Source organism: Penicillium concentricum (assembly GCF_028827145.1).
Source record: "Penicillium concentricum strain IBT 3081 chromosome Unknown utg000001l_segment0_segment0, whole genome shotgun sequence".
In the NCBI taxonomy this organism is placed as follows: domain Eukaryota; kingdom Fungi; phylum Ascomycota; class Eurotiomycetes; order Eurotiales; family Aspergillaceae; genus Penicillium; species Penicillium concentricum.
In genome coordinates this window covers 8,406,696-8,424,291 of record NW_026622754.1, presented here as the reverse complement: position 1 = coordinate 8,424,291, position 17,596 = coordinate 8,406,696, and the positions used below count along the sequence as shown (strand labels likewise).

General features: G+C 49.3%; 9 protein-coding genes across 9 annotated transcripts; 5 read left to right on the top strand and 4 right to left on the bottom strand.

Moving 5' to 3' along the window:
- Positions 1 to 178: 178 nt before the first annotated feature.
- set1 (histone methyltransferase SET1) lies at positions 179 to 3,857 on the bottom strand (the record flags this gene model as incomplete). The annotated part of the gene is given in 3 exon segments (XM_056720982.1): positions 179 to 282; positions 339 to 3,650; positions 3,662 to 3,857. The coding sequence occupies 3 exon segments, from the start codon at positions 3,855 to 3,857 to the stop codon at positions 179 to 181; spliced, it is 3,612 nt and encodes a 1,203-aa protein (XP_056585117.1).
- A 1,714-nt stretch (positions 3,858 to 5,571) lies between these two features.
- On the top strand, positions 5,572 to 7,826 carry gfa1 (glutamine--fructose-6-phosphate transaminase (isomerizing) GFA1; the record flags this gene model as incomplete). Its single annotated transcript, XM_056720981.1, has 4 exons — positions 5,572 to 5,576; positions 5,628 to 5,698; positions 5,761 to 5,992; positions 6,050 to 7,826. The coding sequence occupies 4 exons, from the start codon at positions 5,572 to 5,574 to the stop codon at positions 7,824 to 7,826; spliced, it is 2,085 nt and encodes a 694-aa protein (XP_056585116.1).
- Positions 7,827 to 8,204: 378 nt separating this feature from the next.
- N7517_003250 (lumazine synthase RIB4) lies at positions 8,205 to 8,943 on the top strand (the record flags this gene model as incomplete). The annotated part of the gene is made up of 3 exons (XM_056720980.1): positions 8,205 to 8,247; positions 8,300 to 8,465; positions 8,544 to 8,943. 3 exons carry the CDS (start codon positions 8,205 to 8,207, stop codon positions 8,941 to 8,943), a joined length of 609 nt encoding a protein of 202 aa, XP_056585115.1.
- Positions 8,944 to 9,129: 186 nt separating this feature from the next.
- N7517_003249 (proteasome core particle subunit alpha 7) lies at positions 9,130 to 10,330 on the bottom strand (the record flags this gene model as incomplete). Its single annotated transcript, XM_056720979.1, has 5 exons — positions 9,130 to 9,456; positions 9,506 to 9,832; positions 9,959 to 10,117; positions 10,192 to 10,257; positions 10,328 to 10,330. 5 exons carry the CDS (start codon positions 10,328 to 10,330, stop codon positions 9,130 to 9,132), a joined length of 882 nt encoding a protein of 293 aa, XP_056585114.1.
- Positions 10,331 to 10,921: 591 nt separating this feature from the next.
- N7517_003248 (uncharacterized protein) lies at positions 10,922 to 11,730 on the top strand (the record flags this gene model as incomplete). Its single annotated transcript, XM_056720978.1, has 2 exons — positions 10,922 to 11,020; positions 11,086 to 11,730. 2 exons carry the CDS (start codon positions 10,922 to 10,924, stop codon positions 11,728 to 11,730), a joined length of 744 nt encoding a protein of 247 aa, XP_056585113.1.
- A 737-nt stretch (positions 11,731 to 12,467) lies between these two features.
- On the bottom strand, positions 12,468 to 12,815 carry N7517_003247 (mating alpha-pheromone PpgA; the record flags this gene model as incomplete). Its single annotated transcript, XM_056720977.1, has 1 exon — positions 12,468 to 12,815. One exon carries the CDS (start codon positions 12,813 to 12,815, stop codon positions 12,468 to 12,470), a length of 348 nt encoding a protein of 115 aa, XP_056585112.1.
- Positions 12,816 to 13,605: 790 nt separating this feature from the next.
- On the top strand, positions 13,606 to 15,027 carry N7517_003246 (isocitrate dehydrogenase (NAD(+)) IDH1; the record flags this gene model as incomplete). Its single annotated transcript, XM_056720976.1, has 5 exons — positions 13,606 to 13,635; positions 13,728 to 13,785; positions 13,840 to 13,914; positions 13,983 to 14,886; positions 14,940 to 15,027. The coding sequence occupies 5 exons, from the start codon at positions 13,606 to 13,608 to the stop codon at positions 15,025 to 15,027; spliced, it is 1,155 nt and encodes a 384-aa protein (XP_056585111.1).
- Positions 15,028 to 15,629: 602 nt separating this feature from the next.
- On the bottom strand, positions 15,630 to 16,546 carry N7517_003245 (18S rRNA methyltransferase BUD23; the record flags this gene model as incomplete). Its single annotated transcript, XM_056720975.1, has 2 exons — positions 15,630 to 16,449; positions 16,524 to 16,546. The coding sequence occupies 2 exons, from the start codon at positions 16,544 to 16,546 to the stop codon at positions 15,630 to 15,632; spliced, it is 843 nt and encodes a 280-aa protein (XP_056585110.1).
- A 202-nt stretch (positions 16,547 to 16,748) lies between these two features.
- On the top strand, positions 16,749 to 17,496 carry N7517_003244 (uncharacterized protein; the record flags this gene model as incomplete). Its single annotated transcript, XM_056720974.1, has 2 exons — positions 16,749 to 16,818; positions 16,880 to 17,496. 2 exons carry the CDS (start codon positions 16,749 to 16,751, stop codon positions 17,494 to 17,496), a joined length of 687 nt encoding a protein of 228 aa, XP_056585109.1.
- Positions 17,497 to 17,596: the final 100 nt, after the last annotated feature.

The window sequence follows — 17,596 nt, the reverse complement described above, 5'->3', positions numbered from 1 at the left end:
AATTCTTTTGGAATTGGTATATTGTACAAGAGAGTTTGTAGTTTATGAAATCACGATTGCCATTGATAAATGCGTCAATGCTCCCACCCTGAAAACGCCAGTCCGATTCAACGCCATCCAGTAGATGGGAGTTAATATGCCTCCCGAAGACTTCGCTAGATAGATCTCGGAAAGTGGTTTAATTGAGGAATCCTTTGCAGCCCGTTGAGCCACAGAGACAGGGGATTCGGTCATCACTGTCCCACTCTCTTTCGAATTTGTAGTCGTACGTAAGCTCCTCATCTGATAGATTTTGTTAGCACATGTCTTTTCTCCTGAAGCGAGCACATTTCACAAACCTCTTTCGATATCCCTGAGCGCATAAATCACAATGCGTTTACTGCCATCAACCTTAATGATTTTGGCAGTACAGTTGGGTGTACAGCTGTGATTGATGAATCGCGCAATTCCTCCTCTCTTCGTGGCATCGATGACGGTGTTCTCGTCGATTCGGAAAAGATAACTGCTGCCGATCCCGCTCTTCAGGTATCGTCTTTCTCTCATATCGGCCACTTGCTGACGCACTTTCTCTCCGACATACTCGATGATCATGTCATTGGCAGTGATGTTTTCTTCGGCATACAAGCCCCAGTTATGAATAGCAGAGCGAGCGAAGCGCACAGGCTTCTTGCGTTTCTTAAGCTGATTGAATCGAAGAACGTCTCCTTCGCCGCTCGCAGTGGGAAGGGCCTGCTTTTGCGCATTGATGTCTGCAATGAGCCGGCGGTTGTTGACTCTCGTTGACCGGGATGTCGATTTTGATATTGTTTTGGCGGCTGCAATCCTGGCAGCTTCAGCTGCTGCTGCCTGAGGGTCTGCCTTAGCATTCGCCTCACGCTCCTCGCGAGCTTTCTGAACCTTGATGCGATGGGGCAGGTATTTGGATTTTTCTGCCTCCATAATCCTTTTTCGACCTTCTGTCCGCGCAGCGCCTGTGGGGTTTTGCACATAATAGCCAGGGATGCTGATAGCGTCCTGGGTCGTGCCAGTTTCCAGGCCATTGAGAGCTTTTATCTCCTTCTGTTTCCAACCCCATGCAGCAAGATTTCGAATAATTGATTCTGACTGATCCAATAGGACTTCTCGCAAGAATCGCAGATCCTCGTCGTCCTTGACCAGGTGTTGCCAACCATCCAAATCAAGCACAATAGTTTCATCATCTTGCACCGTTGCGCGGGGCTCATCCTTGGAGAAGCCCCATTCAATCTCTGTTTTCGGCTCATCGATCGGTTCGGCCTTCCACGTTTCGCTGACCGAGAGGTCATCACCCTCGGGGTGTGTGAGAGAGACGTGTTCGGTGAATTGGTCTGCTGGTTGATCATGCGTTGGTAATTTATCGCCATCCTCTGCGAGATCATCGCCAATAACCACAGGCGTTTCCAGGTCCTTAGTTGCACCCTCAAGTCCAACTGTTTCCGAGTCAATGCCAAAGAGCTCATCCTCCTGCCGCTGCCTCTTTCGTGCTTCTTCATCTTCAGTCAATCGCTTTCTCTTGCCTGACGTGGGAGACAGCTCAAGTTCATGAGAAACATTGCCGGTTTCAGTTGTGGCATCCAAATCGTCCACAGCTTGAGTGCCACGCTCTTCGCTCCCTTGAGATGATCCCAGATCGTCTGACTGGTATCCTCCGTCCTCCGATGACGTTGAACTTGCGCGACTGGGGGGTCGGCTCTCCCGCTCATCGACATCCCTAGTAGCAGGAGTGCGCTGTTCGTCATCCGAATCTTCATCATCGTGCAACTGTTGTAGGCGATGATACAAGGGCCGGACTTCTTTCTTTCGTAGTGGTTGCCTGCGCCGTTCGTCGAGGAAAGCAGCACCCGCATGGTCAAGACCATGGGCTTTCCGAATACGAGGAAGAGCGAGGACATTCAGACCTGATGATCTGAGGGGGTCTCGCCCGGCAGACATTTCACCTCGAGAGCCAGGGGTGCTGTCGATTTGGAAAACAGACCGTTTTGTACCTTCGGGGTCCGAAATACCCAGCTTTTCCCTTTTGGCCGCATGTTTACTCGGTTCCAAATAGTCGTAAAGAGCCGGAGCAGCTATGCGTGACTTGACGTCCTCGAGAAGCTTGTCCCTCAGATCGCGAATGATGATAGATAACACCTCTCGACATGGATCCAAATCGAGTGCCCGCTGCTTTTTCTCTTCTTCGATATCCAAGTCGGCCTCTTTCCTTGTCCGATCCTTTTCGGCCTTGTCTCGTCGTTCGGTGCGGAGGCGTTCGGGGCTGGGACTTCGTTCGTAGTTCGGGTTCCCGTAGGGCTGGCTCTCCATGTTCATGATGTAGGTGAACAAGGGTTGCATGTGGCATAGTCGGTAGCAGCGTTCGGTCTCCTCCTCACCCCGGCGCGAATTCTCGAAGATGATATAGTAGCCGGTTTTGTCACAACGAATATGCTTGTATTGAAAGAGTCTGAGTCTCTTCCTCAAGTGGGGAACTGTTGTGCTGAGAACTGGGACGTAACAATGCGCAATGAAAATGTATGGATCGCGTTTGATCTGACTCAAGATAGGAGTTTCTTCGACCAATGATTGTATAACAGGGGATCGGACACCGGCCCTAGGACCTTCTGGGATAACGAGCCCCGGCCGTAAAGATGACCTCCCCGAGGGACCCTTGGGCGCAGTCGGTGGTGGTTCGCTTTTCTTGATCTGGACATCGGGTCTCGGTTCACTTGCAGGCGGAAGTGGAAGGGTACTCTTGGAAGCCAGTCGCTGGGACTCGACTGCTTTCGCGGCCATCCGATCTGAGACAATCCCGTCGCGGTCCAGCTCGACCCGAATCCTGCGTGTGCCAATACGTTGTTCTTTCTTGCATTCGAAGTATGCACGTCGCGCTGCGCTAGATGCTGACGTTGGGCCATTTCCCCGGGCTGAGGTGCTATCTTTGTATTTGATGGAGCAGATCCCCAGAAACCGGCCGGTGATAGGGTCTGTGCGGTTTTTGATTTCGGCCACATCTCCAAAGCTCGAGAAAAGCGCGCTGATCGGGGCGATCGGGGTCAAAGGATCGAACCCTGTCACCACAACTTGGATCGGAGGGCCGGGACCAATGCTCGTTGCCACATCGTATGACCATGGCCTCAAATTGTAAGGCGCGGGCCGATATTTTGTCTTCTGCTTGCAGCCGGATCCGCGGGTATAATTGGCAATCGCACGACGCGGATCGGGTGGCGCATCTACTTGGCCATTATTCACGATATCCACATACTCGAGCTTTTTCCGTTTTTCCTTCGACGAGGTTCGCTTGTCGAGATCGGGATCATACACAACCTTGCACCCTCTCACACGGAGCTCGAGATGTCGAGTTTGCGACTGAGGGGTCGGAGGAGTGTGGATTGGCGTGATAGCAGATTTGGTGATTTCATGATTCGGCCTGGAAGAAGTGCCCGGAGAACCTCCGCCTGCGACCTTTTGCTGTGATGGACTAGTTAATTTGCAAGGGGGTGAGGACTCCGCATTGGTGAGCGGTGTCAGTGTATCGATTTGTGATGGGATGGGATTTGCCGTGGGTGGAGGTAGCCCAGTCCTATCCTCCACGCTTTTCGCCTTGGCGGAAATGGTCAATTCAAGCTCGTTGGGGACCGATGGGGTGCGAGCTCCCCCTCGTCTGTACCAGGTTTGGGAGGTGTCTCAACGGTCGCTGGTGCACTTGAGGCAAGAGACACTGGACAATCCGGGATCCTTTCAGAAATTTGTTCACCCTCGACATGTAATTTCCGTCGTTCCTGCGCTGTTTTGAAGCGCTTCTGTTGAAGGACTGATGGGGCGGTGGGGAAGAAGTCTGCAAAGCCAGCGGAGGCGCGTGACATGGTGAGAGGTTGGCTACACGCCAGAGACCGTGGCGCGATCAAAAGGCAGCATCCTTGACAGTGGTGGTTCGGCTATTGCGGACACATGCGACCGAGAAGGTCCCGGCACGACAGAATTGGGAAAATTAAGATGAAGGGGCTTAACGTGTCAAAGAGATGAGAATACAAAGAAGATCAGAAGAAAAGGGCTGAAAAGCGATATCCAGGAGCTGGGGGTGCCGTTACGCGCAAATCAAGAGTTTGCAGGAGGCTAAGACGCGATCGAGCGGAAGGAAGTGGAATGGTGGGGACGCGGGAGTTTGAACTTCACGCTTTCAAGGGATAACTCCTATAAGGAAAAGAAAAGGAAGTGCGTAAAGCGAATTATAATTAGGTAGTGATGAAGTTCAAGTTCAAGTTCCCCGGGGCGGTTCAGTGACATTGAATGATTCAGCAACCGTTTTTTTTTTTTTTTTTCTCAAAGGACTTGAGTGACCTCACCGCGACTTAATCATTCACTATAAGAACGCCTACCATTGATGTACCTGATAAGTATCTTTGGGCACTCATTGGAAAAATCAGTTTGATCTTGTATTATCTTTAAAAAATGATTGTTGATAGTAGCCTTGGGATCTCGTGGGTTATATTAGGTTATACTAAGAACGAAGCCTGAAATCCACACATTTGGTGTGGTCCGATATATATACTCCGTACATGTACAACGTTTGAACAGGAGTATGTGGAATATATGTCCATGGATATGTGCAATTCAGACAAGCGGAATAGATGACAAAGTAACTATCCAGCTTAGTTACTAATTATATAGCTAGTCATAGCATAGCCCTCCAGCCCCGGAGGACTCATCGAAGGCTGAGATGAGGCTGATATATATAGAAATTAACCATAGTCGACTTCAGCTTATCCACATCATATATAATAAAGGGTAGTTTTCAGCCAACTCCGTATATAGGGAGTACGGAGTACATATATGGAGTACATATATGGAGTGTACCAAAGATACGGACAAATAGCAGGCCAATAGTATATGCAGTACCGAGTTCAAGGGGGGATATAAAATGGCTGCAGAAGCGTGGAACGTCTGTCGAACCTTTCCAAGGTTCCTTTTTCAGGGGATCCTCCGTGCACTAAGGAATGTGCCGGGCCACTAGATATAATTATAGATTTTTCCACGTATATAATAAATTTTTTTTTGAACTTCCAAGAGCTCCGCCTCTTTTTTGTTTCTGGTAGCTCCGATTTAGCGTGAATATAGGCGATATAATGAAGATCAGACCAATATACTCCGTACTGTCACTGGGCAACCAGGTACAAGGTGACGGCCAAAAAAAATACTATTTATTTACTATTATACTACCTATCACCTATTCTACAAATACTATTACTATTTACAGCAATTTTATTTAATTAAATTTTTTTTCTCAATTTTTCCAATTATTATTTGAAGTAAAAAAAAAATAGAGCCAAGTGAGACATTCCCCTAGGAACCAAGTTGGTCCGAGCACCTCCCTCATTGGACTTGCAGAAAGAGCTAATAATAATCCGCCCCTCCCCCTTCTCTGTTTGCCCCCCCCTCTATAAATACGAAACATCTCTGCCCTGCTTGCTACTTTCAATCATTTCTCCTGTTACTCTCTTTTTAATCCCTTTTTTTTAAAAACAATCCCTACTCTCCCAATACCATTGTTTTTCTATTCACTTTTCATTTTTGCCCATCATGTGGTAAGGTCTTTGTCTACTTTCCTCAATGGGATATACTCACAGTCTGCATAGTGGAATTTTCGGTTACATCAACTACCTCGTCGAGAAGGATCGCAGATTCATCATTGACACACTGCTAAATGGTGAGTGCCCCAAAGCTGCCTGTTTTCCAACCAAACCTTTTACTCACCGTTATTTTCCCTAGGCCTCTCGAGATTGGAGTACCGTGGCTACGACTCGGCTGGTATGGCCGTCGATGGCAACAAGAAGAATGAAGTCTGTGCATTCAAGGAAGTTGGCAAGGTGGCCAAGTTGAAGGAACTCATTGAGCAGAGCTCAGAGGACATGACCAAGACCTTTGAGTCTCATGCTGGTATCTCTCACACCCGTTGGGCTACCCACGGTACCCCCTCTCGCCAGAACTGCCACCCCCACCGGTAAGTCCTCCAAACTTGATCATTGAGAGACGGAGAAGCTAATTGGATCGTTGATAGTTCTGACGCCAACTGGGAGTTCGCCGTCGTCCACAACGGTATCATCACCAACTATAAGGAATTGAAGGCTCTGCTGGAGACCAAGGGCTTCCGTTTCGAGACCGAGACCGATACCGAGTGCATTGCCAAGCTCGCCAAATACCTCTACGACCAACACCCCGACATCGAATTCACAGTCCTGGCCAAGGCAGTCATCAAAGAGCTTGAGGGTGCCTTTGGTTTGCTGCTCAAGTCCGTTCACTACCCCCATGAGGTCATTGCTGCCCGTAAGGGTTCGCCCCTGGTCATCGGTGTGAAGACCTCCAAGAAGATGAAGGTGGATTTCGTGGATGTTGAATATTCCGAAGATGGTGTCCTTTCCGCGGAGCAGGCCTCCCAGAATGCGGCTGCCAAGAAGTCTGCCACAAGCCTTCTTGCCCCTCCTGACAAGTCCCTCCTGCACCGCTCCCAGTCTCGTGCATTCCTCTCCGACGATGGCATCCCCCAGCCCGTCGAGTTCTTCCTGTCTTCTGACCCATCTGCTATTGTGGAGCACACCAAGAAGGTCCTCTACCTTGAGGATGACGATATTGCCCACATTCACGAGGGACAGCTCAACATCCACCGTCTGACCAAGGATGATGGCACTTCCAACGTCCGTGCCATTCAGACCATTGAACTCGAGCTGCAGGAGATCATGAAGGGCAAGTTCGATCACTTCATGCAGAAGGAAATCTTCGAGCAGCCCGAGTCTGTCGTCAACACCATGAGAGGCCGTCTGGATGTGACCAACAAGAAGGTCACTCTCGGTGGTCTCCGCCAGTACATCTCGACTATTCGTCGCTGCCGACGAATCATCTTCATTGCCTGCGGCACCAGCTACCACTCATGCATGGCTGTGCGTGGTATCTTTGAAGAGCTCACTGAGATTCCTATCGCAGTCGAGCTCGCCTCCGACTTCCTTGACCGACAGGCTCCAGTGTTCCGTGATGATACCTGTGTGTTTGTCTCCCAGTCTGGAGAGACCGCTGATTCCCTGATGGCCCTTCGCTACTGTCTGGAACGTGGCGCCCTGACCGTTGGTTGTGTCAACGTTGTCGGATCTTCCATCTCTCTCCTCACTCACTGCGGTGTGCACATTAACGCTGGTCCCGAGATCGGTGTGGCCTCTACCAAGGCATACACCTCTCAATTTGTGGCTATGGTCATGTTCGCTTTGTCACTGAGTGAAGATCGTGCCTCCAAGCAGGAAAGACGTGAGGAGATCATGGAGGGCCTTGGAAAGATCTCCGAGCAGTTCAAGCAGATCTTGAAGCTCAACGATCCGATCAAGGAGCTGTGTGCCCAGTCCTTCAAGAACCAGAAGAGCTTGCTACTGTTGGGCCGTGGTGCTCAATTCCCCACTGCCCTCGAGGGTGCCCTGAAGATCAAGGAAATCTCATACCTCCACTGCGAAGCTGTCATGTCGGGTGAATTGAAGCACGGTGTGTTGGCTCTTGTTGACGAGAACCTTCCCATTATCATGATTCTCACCCGTGACAACCTGTTCACTAAGTCCTTGAACGCCTACCAGCAAGTTATTGCTCGTGGTGGTCGCCCCATTGTCATCTGCAACGACGATGACCCCGAGTTCTCATCCGCCCTGACCGAGAAGATCAACGTGCCCAAGACTGTGGATTGCCTTCAAGGTCTGCTCAATGTGATCCCATTGCAGCTGATCTCTTACTGGCTTGCCGTTGGCGAGGGACTGAATGTCGATTTCCCTCGTAACCTGGCCAAGTCGGTCACTGTCGAGTAAATGTTTCTTTAGGGCAAGGTTAGACGATTCTTATGATCCAGTCATCTTTTTATCTTTAGGTGTTTTCAGCTTCGGGACAATGGGAATCTCGTTTTGTTTTTTTTTATCACCCTTTTCTCGGTTCCTTGCCTATAGTTTATCATAAAGAATGCATTTCTAGCTTGTATAAGCCAAATTGACTGTAGAACCACCCCATTGGACCAATTGCGCTCAATTGCCGTGTTCGGTGTTGACATTCCGCCTTCCCCCGCCAAATGCGGGACCGAGGGATTTCGCCCCTCGAAGCTCCTCTGATTCATAAACATTCGTCAAGCTCAATTCTTCTAATCCTCCAAACAACTTCTCTCTTTCTTTACATTAACCATCCCACTCAACAAAATGACTACTATCAAAGGCCCCGGTGCTGCCCAGACCCACGATGGTAAAAGCAATTTCCCTTCGGGGAAACTCCCTAGCTAATACCGATTTCACAGGTTCTGGACTCCGCGTTGCGATCGTGCACGCTAGATGGAACACAGTCATCATCGAACAACTGGTATCAGGAGCAAAGAAGAGCCTCCTCGCAGCCGGCGTGACCGCGGAAAATATCACAGTCCAGACAGTTCCGGGCAGCTACGAGCTGCCTCTCGCAGTGCAACGGTCAGTGATAATCTGCCATACTATAGCTACTATAGCTACCATATCTCCCAAAAAACTTTAACTAACACTTCCTTACAGCCTTTACGCCGCCTCCCAGCTCCAGGCCAACTCCTCCGGCGAGGGCATCAGCGCCACCGATCTCCTGGCATCGCCCACAACTGAAGTCTCCGGTTCAACCGAGTCCACAACCCCCAAGAAGCCTTTCGATGCTATTATTGCCATCGGTGTTCTCATCAAGGGCGCTACTATGCACTTTGAATATATCGCTGATGCTGTCAGCCATGGTCTCATGCGTGTGCAGCTTGATTCTGGTGTCCCTGTCATCTTTGGATTGCTTACTGTTCTGACGGAACAGCAGGGATTGGAACGGGCTGGTCTTGGAAATAGTGGTATGCACAACCATGGCGAGGATTGGGGTAGTGCTGCTGTGGAGTTGGGATTGAAGAGGAAGGAGTGGGCTGAGGGCAAGATTTTGTAATTTCTTGCGATAGATTGATGGATATTGTATCTTTTGGGGTTTGAGGGCTACGTTGGAACCCTCTAACATATTTGGTGTGGCTTTTTGGAACCTAAATTTGGATCTTCGTAGGTTTATTTTTGGAGTATGAAAGGAAAAACACCTTCACAGAACCATAATTCTTTGGGAGCATAATCTATTACATGTTCACTCTTCCATCTGTTCGCCTTGACCCTTGTCCTCCTCTTCTTCATCGTCCCCTTCCAGAGAGCGCTTGGCTGCTTTCTCTGCTTCCTCAAGGAGCTCCTTGGGCACTTCCTCATGACGACCCTTGGTCGGTCCATCGAACGAGCTGATCCACGTCATCTCGAGCTCGAAATCCTTATCCTTGCTGTCTTCATGGGCAACATAGATAATACGGGCAGCTTCCTTCACACCATCTGCCAAAGACAGATTACCCGAAGTGAGGTCTAGTTTCTCGAGTTCAGCTTTGGCAGCCTGTCGTCCTTTGCCGGTAGCAGCACCGTAGTATCCCTATTCTTGTCAGCATATACAACCAAATACACAACAAGTCGCAACATACCCAATACAGTCCACTAGGCTCGATCATGTATAGGCCAGGACCTCCAGCCTTGGCACCCTCAACCTTTCCACCAGAGCCGGACTTGGGTCCAGTGCCAACCTGTCCATCAACTGGAAGCTCCGCCTCGGTATCCCATCCGCCAACAATAGCAGTTACACCGAAGGGCCGTACGCTGGAGTAGAGGGTGTATGCCTGCACATAACCACCCAAGCGATTGGCAAGCGCAGAGGTCGGAATGGGACCTTTGTATGTGCCTCTCCAGGAGGAAGCCTCATCTCTAGCTCTGGAAACGAAGTGACGACCGTCGGGAACGAGGCCAGCGGATACCTATATTGGTAGAAAGAGTCCAGATTAGCAACGGGTACTTTGCAGCCTTCCCTGATAGCATGGTTTCGATGGAAACGCATTGCGTTGGGAAAAGGTCATATGGATAAAAGGAAAACGGGAGCTCACAATTCCGACATGACGATCGACTGTTGCGATTCTCTTGTTCGCGCCTGGCTTTAGGAGCTTGCTCGTGATGATCTTCTCAACTGCCAACACTACACCATCCTTGCATCTGATTCCGACAGCGGTGCCTCCATTCTCAACTGCCTTGACAGCATATTCGACCTAGATGGTATATGGTCAGCAAGGTGAAGCTGGATTCTGTGGCTCGTTCAGAAGCTGGGTTGTGTTTGGGTTACCTGGAAATTCCGGCCGTCTGGCGAGAACACCGAGTTGGAGAGATCGTAGCCTGTGCCGATTGACGTCTGAATAATCACTCTGTTAGCTTGATTGGGATACCGTATGTCATATTGTGTAGATCCAAAGCTGACTGACCATGATTTTGGTGAGGATGCGATGCGGTGAGGTTCAAGAACAACAGACGTCACTGTGGGTGGGCCGAAGGAGTTAATCTGTATATTGGACAGATAAGGGAAGGGAATGGCCGGGTTGGAGGGTGACGGTGGATAGGTAGGGTGAGGTTGGAAGCTCTGGGGATGATAACGGAGGTTCCTAGGCACTAGCAGTGACGCTGTCGCGTCACGGGGTTGCCTGGCAGAGCTTCCAGTCACATGACCGCGAGATACCTAATTGGTACTTTGGTTTGTATGTCTTCTTTACAAGCTTTGAGTGTACTACTTAAGTACCTTATAGTATTGTGTATATTTTGGATATACAATGGATATATTATGGGCTCATGATGGGTATATTATAGACATGATATGCGGTATAACATATGATCATCTCCTAGTGGCCCCTGCGACTGCAGCCCAACCGAACAAGGACTTGGGCATCTTTGCCCCCTCGACCTAAATAAAAAAACACAACGCTTTAAATTCTTTCTCCTATTCAGTTTTACAGGGAACAAACAAGTTTCTACATTTCCCATTCGTTCGGATATTGTTGAGTTAGACAGAAATCCACCCCGCCATGTCTTCCTCCATACTACATCAGTGCCCGCACTGCGGGCACGTCTCCGATATCTCAAATGCACTTGCGGCCTTTATCGAGAACCCTCACTGTAAACAGGTAGATTGCATTCGTTCTTGTCTTTCTATACCAAGGAACCTGACCAGGTATATATATATATATAGTGCGGCATGTCTGCTTCAGAAAGCAACTCGAAAGTGCAAGACGAACTTTCCGCTCTGTTTGATAGACAAATGAGTATGACACAGATGCATCCCGCCCCTAGAGAGACCCTTGTACCACCTCAAGCGCCAGAACCTGCATACAGCATTACCCAACACTACCATCACTCAGCCCACGGAGTCGTCCAGCACACAGAGCCCTTAAGCATTGATGTGCTGAGACATCACGGTCTTGACCCAAACACCCTTACTCAGGACCAACTTGCCCTTTTTGAAAACGCCGACACAGAACAAAGAGAACGGCTGATCCAAACATGGCAGCTCTACTCGAAGTTTGGAAATGATGCCAATACTGCTCCTGGTGGGGACTTTTCTATGCATGATTCTGCTATGGATGACCCTGCAGATGGAAATGGATATGCTGATGCTGAACCCTACATGGTATCTGGGTACGAAAACACTGCCAACCAAGCCCCTCATCTCCCGAAAGAGCCCACCACTGGTGAATCCTATGTTGGCTCAAAGGATCCTGTGTATCAAGGTCAGCAATGGTGGGAGATGTCAAGAGATGCTCCGATGGAATCACAATATGGCGCATTTCAGGAGATGGGACGATATTACCCTAGCTGTGGTGTATACCACCATTAGTTCTGTCTGAAATAGGTCTGTTGAAACGGATTCCTTGTGTATATATCTCCATATCATTTTTGTTCTTGTAACACCTTTGCATTTATCTGCCCCAACTAGTCTAAAGGAAACATTGTAAAAGCTCCCTCAGCCTAAGGAATATATACCAAACAAGAATAGCTGGCCGCTTATATGGCCTTGGTTAAGACTTGCCAGTAGTCTTTCTGGTGGTATCTCGGATATCTCTTCCCTTTACTAGTCCTATAGTCTGAAGTATAAGAATAATTAGCCCCCAAAATATAGAAAATAGGCGTTTAAATGTACAAAACAACTTTTCTACAACGTCTGATTTAGCGGCCTAAGCTTACGGAGCATCTTGTCGTTGGTATTTTGAATAAAGTGTGTCAAAAGGGGATGGATTTCTTTGATTCTAGATACATATTCTTCGAGTAACGATCCATCAACCCCCACAATTCAAATGCTGATTTACCAGAAATCAATGCCATGACAAATGGTGAAGATAAAGAGTGTTCGCCATTGGCATTTTCATAACGCATCCATCACATGCCAACCGGGCTTCCCTGAAAGCTTTCAAATCGAAAAAGTGGTCGAAGGTGTGCATATCGGTGACCGAAAAGAGAGTTATCGAGCAAGCTCTGTTGATACATGCAGCACCAAGGGACTCAAAGTAAAGGAGACACTGGGAAAAGTCAGTCAATTGATTCCATGAACAGGATAGATGAAACTGTAACGTACCTTTACTCATCATCCTCTTCCTCGAGAGCAGCCATGGCATAAGCGAGAGCGTCGCTGGTACGCTTGACCTCATCGACGGCATCGGCGGCACGCTTGGCCTTGTAGCAGCCCTGGCCAATGTGACCACACCACTTCTGAAGGACCATGGGCAAGTTTGAGGCCATGGCCTCGGCGAGGGCATCGGCAGAGCGCTTGACATCGATGGAGGCATCGGCAGTTCGCTTGCAGCCCTGGCCGATGTGGCCACACCACTTGGGGAGGGTAATGTTGGGACCACCTTTACCTGCAACAGCGGCGGCTTGGACAGTGCCAGCGGCGAGAACAGCGACGAAAACGGAGGTGACCTTCATCTTGATCGTTGAGGGAGTAACCAGGGGTTTGGAATTGGAAGATTGGTTTGAAGAGCAAAGGACAGATACTGAGAAAGCTCGATGATGGAGATGTCTGGAGAAAAGAATCGGAGAAGACGAGCTGCAATGAGGTTTATATATTTGTGAAGATCAGGTATCATGACTAGTTCAATAGTAGTCTCGTTATTGAGAAGAGTATGTTGGGCATGAGTTCGAAGAACTCGTTTACTCTGAATAGAGGCATGATCCTGAATAGAGTTCTGAGTCGATCGACATCAGGCCTAATAGAAGTTCTGTTCGAGGTTGCCCGTTCTGAATAGGGTCCTTATTGATCGATGTCCACTTGCCACTTCAATAATGAACCGAAGGTCTCATATCGAGAGGGTCTATGGCAAGCCATCGTCTCGAATGCTTTGATAGACAAATAGGCTAATAAGCTAAGTTGATTGAGCTAGAGTATATTAGTGAAGGTCGTAGATATCTTTTGTTCGAGTTGACCACTGAGATTAGGGTTATGACATTCGACAACCGGAAGAGGATATGAATAAGAATTGACGAAAGAACTTGAAGTTTCGGGGAAGTAAATGAATAAGGATGTAGAGTTGATATATTTCATTGTTTGAAGTCCTAAGGTGTATCCATTCAGATAAGATCGGGCCGGCGCTAACCACATCGATGCCGAGCCCATCCGGAGGCTTTTTTTCCCGTTTTCACTGTTCCCTTTTCCAACCCCCTCGAATTTGGTGATTCGTGAATTCTGTCCCAATTTCTTTGTTTTAACCATTTGAAAATGTTCTCTAGAACGGCACAGCCTGCTCGGGTAAGTTTTTCATATTTGCTTTTTTCATGCTTCCATGTTTCCGTGTTTCCGCAGTTTTCAAGCCAGCTGGCTTTCGCTAACCTGCTCTATAGACTCTGCTCCGCAGCGCTTCCGGAGCTTCGTCTCTTGGTCGCTCTATTCCCGCCAGAAGTACGCCATTGATCTTTACCTGTCTCGAAATCCCCCGCTAACCAATTTGCGCAGCCTTCGCCAGCATTCAGTCGGACATCTTCAAGCCCACCAAGTACGGTGGCAAGTACACCGTGACCCTCATCCCTGGTATGCCTCACATATTTTGCGCAATTCTCTGCTTGCATTGCGCATGCTTTGGACTAACACTCGACAAGGTGACGGTATCGGTGCCGAGGTCGCCGAATCGGTCAAGACCATCTTCAAGGCCGACAACGTCCCCATTGAGTGGGAGCAGGTCGATGTTAGCGGTGTTGACGCCGGTAACAAGCACTCCGAGGAGCTTTTCCGCGAGTCCCTGGCTTCCCTCAAGCGCAACAAGCTCGGTCTGAAGGGTATCCTCCACACTCCCATTGAGCGCTCTGGCCATCAGTCCTTCAACGTTGCCCTGCGTCAGGAGCTGGACATCTACGCCTCCATCTCTCTGATCAAGAACATCCCCGGTTACGAGACTCGCCACAAGAATGTCGACCTTTGCATCATCCGTGAGAACACCGAGGGAGAGTACTCCGGCCTCGAGCACCAGTCCGTCAACGGTGTTGTCGAGTCCCTGAAGATCATCACCCGCGCCAAGTCCGAGCGTATCGCCAGATTCGCTTTCAGCTTCGCTCTTGCCAACAACCGCAAGAAGGTTACCTGCATTCACAAGGCCAACATCATGAAGTTGGCCGATGGTCTCTTCCGCAGCACATTCCACAAGGTCGCTGAGGAGTACCCCACCCTGGAGGTGGAGGACATGATTGTCGACAACGCTTCCATGCAGGCTGTCTCCCGCCCCCAGCAGTTCGACGTTATGGTCATGCCCAACCTTTACGGTGGTATTCTGTCCAACGTCGGTGCTGCCCTCGTTGGTGGACCCGGTGTCGTCCCCGGTTGCAACATGGGCCGTGACGTTGCTGTCTTCGAGCCTGGCTGCCGTCACGTCGGTCTTGACATCAAGGGCAAGGATCAGGCCAACCCCAGTGCTATGATTCTGTCTGGCTCCATGCTTCTGCGCCACCTTGGTCTCGATGATCACGCCAACCGCATTTCCAAGGCTGTCTACGATGTTATCGGTGAAGGGTGAGTGAACCATACACCCTAGTGAAAAAGGACTATACTGACTTTCTTTTTAGCCGCACTATGACCCGCGATATGGGTGGTCAGGCTACCACTCACGAGTTCACCCGGGCTGTTCTGGACAAGATGGAGGCGTCTCTGTAAATTTTGGAATCCCCCGCGCTCCAATATACCTCCGCTACGATTGAGGATGCTGCCTGCTGATTCTTGGAATGTGTTCCACCGTTAATTGGTCGGCGTGGTCCTCATTTGATGTATTATCTTTCCTTTCAATTTAGCTCGAAACGTTCACCGGCAAATTATAGCAATAGACACTTTTTCTTTTGTGATCATAACATGGACATTCATTGCATTAATTTTGGGTATAAACATCAAAGAAGGCCATGAATCTCCAATGGGCCAACTTCATATCACGGTGCCCAGAAGGTAAAGAGCTCAGTCCCCAAGCCACCAACCCATTGCGAGGCCTCTAGCAGACACCTCACGATCGACTAACTTGAGCCGAGTTGAACCTGTAGGTGAACTCCATGAGCATCCCTCGACAAGACCATGTGATCAAATTCCGATTCAGGCATGTGAATAACGCCCAGGGGAATGCGCATACACAGACAGAATGGGTGAAAGTTATGTACTTGAAGGGGAATGACTTGAACACTCTTTCCATCCAGACTTTTTCTCCTTTTCCTTCTCTTTTTTTTTTTTGATTGAATCCACCAAAGACGAACGGCGTAAACAAAGCAGTTCAATCAGAAAGCGATTCGTCGTTTGCGACCAGTGTATCTCGAGCTAGCCTTGACGACCTTGCCCTTCTTCGCCATCTGCTCCTTTTTGTTCATAATCCAAGCCTTATCTCCCTTCCTCGGGGGTCCACGAGCATTATTGATCTCCGTAGCCTTGCGTCTCGCATCCAAGACATTGACATCATCCATGCCATTCACAACACCAGTAATATCACCAGGCAAACCACCACCACCAACAGTCAGCACCAGATACAACTTGCTGCTCTTAGTGCCAGGGTCATCTTCAAGGATACCCGCACCAAAGCCAGCTTTGATGGCAGCTCCACTGATCATACTCCGCTGGACATCGTTCTTCGGGTAGAACTGGCAGACTGCACGTCCACCCCGACGAAGACTGGCATACAGACCTTCAAAGAAGCGTCGCAGACGACCTTCAGGACTGACATCGCTGGATTCCGCATTGCACAGCCACTGGATGGCACTGATGCTGATTGCGGCGTCGAATGTACCCGGTCGGAATGGGACGCCTTGTCCGATATCTGCAAGGAATAGATCACCTTCTACTTCGCGTTGTAAAGCCACGTCCAACATGCTGGGCGAAATATCCATCCCGACCCATGTGTGCGGGCCACCTTCTTCGGGCTCGACTTCCGATAGCATTTCGCCGGAGAGACCGGAGCCACAGCCGAGATCGAGGATGAAGGATGGGGATTTTAGATCGAGGAGTTCAAGTGCGCGACTGGTCATGCTGGCTTGGATGTTGCGAATTCGCGAGGACTTCGTATACTTTCGCGATTCATTGTCATTGTAGAACAGGTCCGGTGGGCTGGAGTTTTCGAGATGTGGGATTAGTTTTTTTTGTTTGTTCAAGATCTGTGGAGTAGGATCAGGCTGTCATACAGGATATCTTCAGGGCGCGACATGATGTGTGGTATTGAATGTGCAAGTGTTGCAAGTTGCAAGTTTAGAAAATCAATAAATTATTTTTGGTGGTGCTGCCTGAGGCATCCGTACCCCAAAACGTCCACGTTTCTCCGATTGCATCTCGAATCTCTCTGAGGCTGAATTGCTTCCTGCATTACTTTTCAACGCCACCATTCGACAGCTCTGTATTCACTGGGCATCATGTGGATTCTACCACTAGTTGGATATTTAGGGGTGGTTGTCGGGTTTGCCTTTCTCACCTTGGCCATAGGTATGGGAACGAAACATGGAATCCTAACAACAATGGAAAGCTGACTTCGTTGAAACTCCAGCTTCGGGACTCTACTATCTATCCGAGCTTGTGGAAGAACACACGGTTCTTGCCCGCCGCGTGTTGACACGTCTGATCTACGGCATCATCGCGGTCCAAGTTCTGCTTATGATAATCGACCGATTCCCTGTGTCACTATCTGTGTTGAGCATTGCTTCGCACATGGTCTACGCCAGCAATCTGCGCCGATTCCCCATCGTGAAGCTATCCGATCCTCTTTTCCTCCTCTCCTGCCTTCTAGTCGGTCTCAACCACTGGCTATGGTTCCGCCATTTCTCGAAGCCCTTGCCTCCATCGAACAACTGGCGCCAACCGTATGGAGTCAATTACGAGGAGATGCCCTCTTTCTCTGAAGTGGCTTCATACTTTGGGCTGTGCGTTTGGCTCGTTCCATTCGCTCTGTTTGTTAGTCTGAGCGCGGGGGAAAATGTGCTGCCAAGCATGGGCTCTGAGTATGCCACCGGGGATCGTGGCAAACCCATTGGTCTAGGTTCCACTGATGGCAAGTCCAAGAACAAGGGAATGGCCAAGGCCTTAGTGGATGGTGTCCGAGATTGGACAAGGGAGACAGGTGAACTCATGGGTCTCTGGAAAGGAGAAAGTACACGACGATTCTGAGTGAGCAAGGCCACGGGAAATGATGTTACATATAGATGAAATGAAATTTGTATTCCGCCATCACAAGTTGTGTGTAAATTGTAAAAAGTAAATCGGCAAA